This window comes from Centruroides sculpturatus, unplaced genomic scaffold, assembly GCF_000671375.1.
Source record: "Centruroides sculpturatus isolate CEXI.00-Female unplaced genomic scaffold, Cexi_2.0 scaffold882, whole genome shotgun sequence".
Classification (NCBI taxonomy): Eukaryota; Metazoa; Arthropoda; class Arachnida; order Scorpiones; family Buthidae; genus Centruroides; species Centruroides sculpturatus.
In genome coordinates, this window is record NW_019385168.1 from 224,702 (window position 1) to 230,399 (window position 5,698).

The following is a 5,698-nucleotide window of genomic DNA, read 5'->3' on the forward strand; positions in this document are numbered from 1 at the left end:
ATCTAGTATCAGAAATGTTTGATTCAGCACCACACAGTCCTACTGGAACGCTTTCAGTTAACCAATGTTTTGGTTGATCAACATTTGGATAATTGACGCTCTACTGTAATATAAAAGTTAAATTAAAATAAAATTATTTATTTAAAATATTTGCTTTGTATAATAAAGATTGTATTTACAGGTTTATTTAAAGAAATTAAGATTAGATATGCCTCTTCTGACAAATGATTTTATTAGAGATGATAATGAGGATAAGGATGAAAATAGTTCAGAAAATATACCCATGATGACAGATGAAGACAGATTTGATAGCTTAATTAAGGAATATGAAAATCAAAATCAAGCAAATAGTTCATTTTTATCTGGTATTGATCCCATTAATTATTCATTACCAGATGAGTCTTGTACATCAAAATCACCATTAAAATTTCCTAAAGAGGTAAGTATATTGCAGTGTGTAATGAATCTTATTCAATGTTTTCTTTATTATATCTGAATTTGAATAAGAGCTAATTTGATTTCCATTATGAAACACTTTATCAGATTATTTTTATTTTAACTACAAAAATAATAATGTGGTGATAAATTTATTTACTATATAATAATATAAGACAAGTTTGCTTAGATAATATGGCACTTTTATACATTCATTGACAAAAAAGTTTTGCTTCAAGAAAGAAGTATTGGAATATGATGAAACTTTATTAATGTGAACATGATGACTGTAATAAGTGATTAAAATATTATGGCAAAGAGACAATTTCCTGTAAAACAATGCTACAATTTAAAGAAACCTTTAGACATTTTATGATCTCTCCTTGCCTGATTGTGTAGTAATATGATCAGCCATAAAGGAATCATATGTCAGTATGAGGAGATTTGCATATAGATGTTGCAACTTTTCTCTAGATTTCTCAAACATCCCATCTGTTTCCACAAATTCTTGATTGGTAAACTTCTGATGCCTAAGCAGGCCATGAAAGTACAGCAATGTAATGGAGTCATTCCTGGAAAACCCTAGCTCAGTGTTTCTCAACGGGGCCGATATCGCCCCCATGTGGGCGATTTTCCATGTTGAGGGGACGATTAGTGACAATTTATATTTTGGGGGGCAAAAAACAATTTTCTGGACAATATAGTAAAACATTGTATTAAGAATAATTAGATATTTTATTCGTTATATTGTACAATAATTAAACAAATAACATTATACTAGTCACTAGTCTATTCAATGCAGTACGAATTTGGCATTAGCCTTGGTCCTCGGCCTTGGAATTTTGAAGTGAAGGGGGCGATGGTTCGTTACGGGTTGAGAAACACTGCCCTAGCTGTTTGCATTTGCACATTATCTTGCTTGAAAATGGCTGTTTACAGTCCTGCCATGAAGGGCAATTTATGAGGGCTAGGCTTTCTTGACTGCTGTGTCATCAATGATCCTCATACTATTAATATATAAGATTGCTTCCCAGATCAGCATGTCAGTAGTAAAGGTGGGATTGAAGCCATCACTAGAGGTTTTCCATGCTCTTAACAAGGTGCTCATTTGTTTCATCACTTATGATGATATATTGCCAGTCTGTAGCAGTTTATCTTTATCACAGCACCATTGCAAATGAAGTCAATGTTGGAGTGCTAATGTCAAGATGTGTAGCAGTTATCACGAATGCAAATTTACCTTTCTAGTCTCCTACAAGTGGTACAGGAATAGACAGAATTTAGTAATGAGGTTTGCCTCTATCTCTGGATAGTGGACAAAGATGCTATTGTGACTGTTCATTTCTACAGTTCATTTTAATTTTGATTGTTCTGATTGTCCATAGCTGTGGATGAGCTGAGGGCACATATACACATTGGGCAAGACCAACAGGACATCTCTCCTGTTGGTCTTGCCCAATGTGTGTATGTACCCTCACATAGTTATTGCCTCCAACATTTTTTACAGTCAAATCAGAACCCAGATATGGTCAATTTGAAAAAAGTTACCCTGCTTCCCTCAGCCAATGATGCAATCGTTTTCAAACCCCATCAGCTATATGTAATGTCTTTTACTGGGTCATATAAGCATGCCTAACATTCAAAGATATCCAAACAACAGGTACACAGAAAATTGTGAAAACAATGAGATACAATGAGCTTTTTTATAGGATACTGAGATAGTGATTTTAAGATACTTTAGTAGGCATTTAGATTAAGGTACCTGGTGTGCAATTGGACAAAAACCATGATAATTTACATGCCTGTTTGAGACCTAGCTTTATGCTGTGTTTTGCAGTAATTGGACAATTCTATCCAGGTGTGTAACTTTTTCCAGTGAGTGTATTATGCAGCATAGCATAGATTCCTGTCTTATAGTGGATGTCTCTCAACTTGTTAAGAAAATATTACAATAAAATAATGCATTCTAATTTATCAGTAATATTTATCATCAGTTGTTTCATTTTAGCACTCATCTTTCTAAAATAAATAACAAATTTTACAAAGAGAAAACAGTAAGATGTTATTGCAGAAGGTTACAAATGCAATTTTTGCTTAGTAATGCACAAATATTAGCACTTTACTGTGAATTTCAGGAATTTGTTTAGGAATAAATTTCCAGAATTCATAAGGAAGTATAGTGGGTGATCGGTTAATGAACAGTTTGGACTATGAACAAATCAGACAACGAACACTTTTGCAAAAGATTTTTATGTTTGGANAACTAAAATATTAAACCAACTGCTAAAATAGCTGTTAAAAATATTGGATATTTAATTAGAAGAAAATGAATAAACTGAATAAAATATCAATTATTATGGTTTATTTACCTTATCCCCTTATCAGTCTTGCTTTTTTTCAGGTTGATTGATCAAAAAGTGCCAATCTTTTTATCATTGATATTTGATATATGATGATTGATTTTGGTGAAAAATATACAAAAAATTAGTTCCTACTCAAGTTTTTTGTAAGAATAAAATAATTGTTTTTTTTTTAGTATTCTTGGAAAATAATTTGTCAACAACTGTAATTTGTCTAAAATAGTCAATATCATTGATGTCCATCAACAATTTGTAAAATTATAACTTCCCACAAACCTTAATTTATTTGAAAGAAAAACAATCAGAAACAAGTTAAAAATATACACTTAGATTCCAAAATGAAACTATATTATTACAAAAGTCAGTTTTCTGTTTGTAATTTGACAACTAGAAAGATGACTCAAATATAAGGTTGCTGCAGTCTTTTCTTGCAGGAGATTTTCAATTTAAGAAAGTTTTTGAAAACATTACTTATCCATTTTAAAAGTGCATCTAGAGTATGATTGTAAAAATCATATTAAAACCATTACTTTAAAATTTTTCTAAGTTTTATAATGAATTGCTTTGTTTCCTAATAAAAGATTTATTTCTTATACAAATCCAAATAACAGAAGCAATTTTATTGAAGCTATTTAATATGATACTTCAAACAAAAATTTTTAAAAATTTAGTAAATTTAGAAATCAATGAAATAGTTCTAAAAATGATAAAAATGCATTAACTCACAATAGATCTTTTCTTGTAGACTAATGTTAGAGCTCAGAATTTTAATATTTTCTTTAGCTAACTTCTAATTGTTCTTTCTGTTGTTAATTTTATTAAGTTTAATTGGAATATATTTTGTTATAGAGAGTAGCCATCAAATATAGCAAGTCCTTGCTTAACATCATTATGATGTTGAGGAAAGATACATTTTGTAATAATTTACAATTATCATTGTTGAATTTTCTTTATAAATAGTAAAATTGATTTTGTGAAGGGGGAAAAAGTGTTGGAGGTTGCAAACACAATTCAATAAGAATCATATTAATTAACTAAATTATATTTTTGTTTCATCAATTAGTCTGGTAAAATTTATTTTGTTATGTCATTTCACTGAACATTGCAGTATCCAAGAACCTTTCAATGATGTTAAGTGAGGACTTAATGTATATTATGATATTATATATACACGAAAATAAATAATCATAGAATGAATAAATGGGTGAAATATTAGAAGCAGCCAAATGAAAATGAGACACATGGGAAAAAAGTAAGTAAACGGTTTATTATTTCAAAAGTAATTGCCATAACTGTTAATACATTTATCCCACTGTGGGACAAGATGGTCAACGCCTTCATAGAAAAATGTTTGCAGTGCCTACAGAACCACGATTGTACCCAGGTGTGCACCTTTTCGTCTGAAGCAAATTGACGACCACGAATGTCTTCGGGGCTCCAAAAATATGGAAATTGCATGGGGAGAAATTAGGACTGTATGGAGGATGTGTATGGACTACGCTGCAGAAGTTTCCACTGAAACTTCTGCATCATAGTCAAAATAATCTTGGTAACATGTGGGTGGGCATTTATCCTGCAACAGAATGATGCTGTCTGTCAACATTCCAGGGTGTTTGGATTTGATGACATGCTTCAATTTTTGTAAAGTTTCTATGTACTGCTGTGTGTTAATTGTGGTGTTCCAAAAAGTCAACTAGCAGCAGACCTCCATAGTGATGGTGGACGCACACACGACTTGCCAACCTCACTTTGAGCACGTCTAACAGACAAATGGCACAGTGGTGAATGTTCACACTGTTCCTTCCTGATTCCCTATAGAGGGCACTTCTATATACACACCTACCTGCATTACCAGCTTCCATGCCAAACTTGTTATATAGTCTGTCTTGTTTTCATTTGACTGCCCCTAATAGTAAACAATTTCTTACATAATGTCATTTCTATTATCATCACCCTTCTTTTACCAGAAAATTTTTTTCGGTGTTAACATTAGCATTGCATTTTGATAAAATGTGTTTATTTTTAAACTGGAATGCCATTGTATATCTTCAATTAATCTCAGGAATAATACCTGCAAGTTGATGCATGTTTGGTGATTGTTAATTTTTATTTTACAACACCATTTTCTTACAATTAGCCATAAATACATTTCAGTTTCTTCTCATCAGTATGGCAGCCTAGTTAAACAATTCCATACACAAATGTTATATTGGTATTACCATATGTTATATTACCATATTGGTAAACATCCAATAACATCCAATTTCTTTCAATTCATAATTTTATTCTTCATAAAAGTTTTAGAACATTAATTAAAACATTTTTTGCCTTTGTCTTTCTAAATTTTTTTCACTTCTAAACTCTTTGTAAGAATAAGCTGGATTCATTTGTCAAGTTTGGTTCATGTTAGATATTTGTAGTTTTGTACTATTGACTATTTTTAGATATTTGTAGTTTTGTACTATTGACTATTGTTTTGACTATTGTAGTTTTGAACAAATTATATATATGTATATATAAATAAATAAAGTACATACAGTAGAGCGTCGTTTATCCGAATCAATTGGGGACTGGGGTGGTTCGGATAACTTATTTTTCGGATAACGAATCATGTACGGAAAAATATATTAATTTATCCCATGTTGAAATTTCTCTCCGTTGCGTGTCGCTTTGCATTGAATTTTCGTCGATGTTAAGCCTAACGAAGACTATTGTATCGTTAAAAATTATTTTTTTATTTTGTACAAACAAATTTATTGAAAAATATAAAAACAATAAAAAAATTATACTTCATACAGATGTTAATTTAGTATCAAAAACGTAAAATATTTGAGTAGCCCGAGAAATAGCCGAAGATTGCAGCGCCACAGCACTAGCGAAAATTTAAATTTGCCGACTGGAAT

General features: G+C 31.0%; 1 protein-coding gene across 2 annotated transcripts in view; it reads left to right on the forward strand.

The window, feature by feature from the left end:
- Positions 1–5,698, forward strand: part of LOC111635691 (TIMELESS-interacting protein-like) — a 37,794-nt gene that overhangs the window by 11,517 nt on the left and 20,579 nt on the right. For both annotated transcript variants that reach the window (XM_023380730.1, XM_023380729.1), the window contains exon 5: positions 182–439. In XM_023380730.1, coding sequence (XP_023236498.1) covers positions 182–439 — 258 coding nt within the window. The remainder of the gene's footprint in view (positions 1–181; positions 440–5,698) is intronic.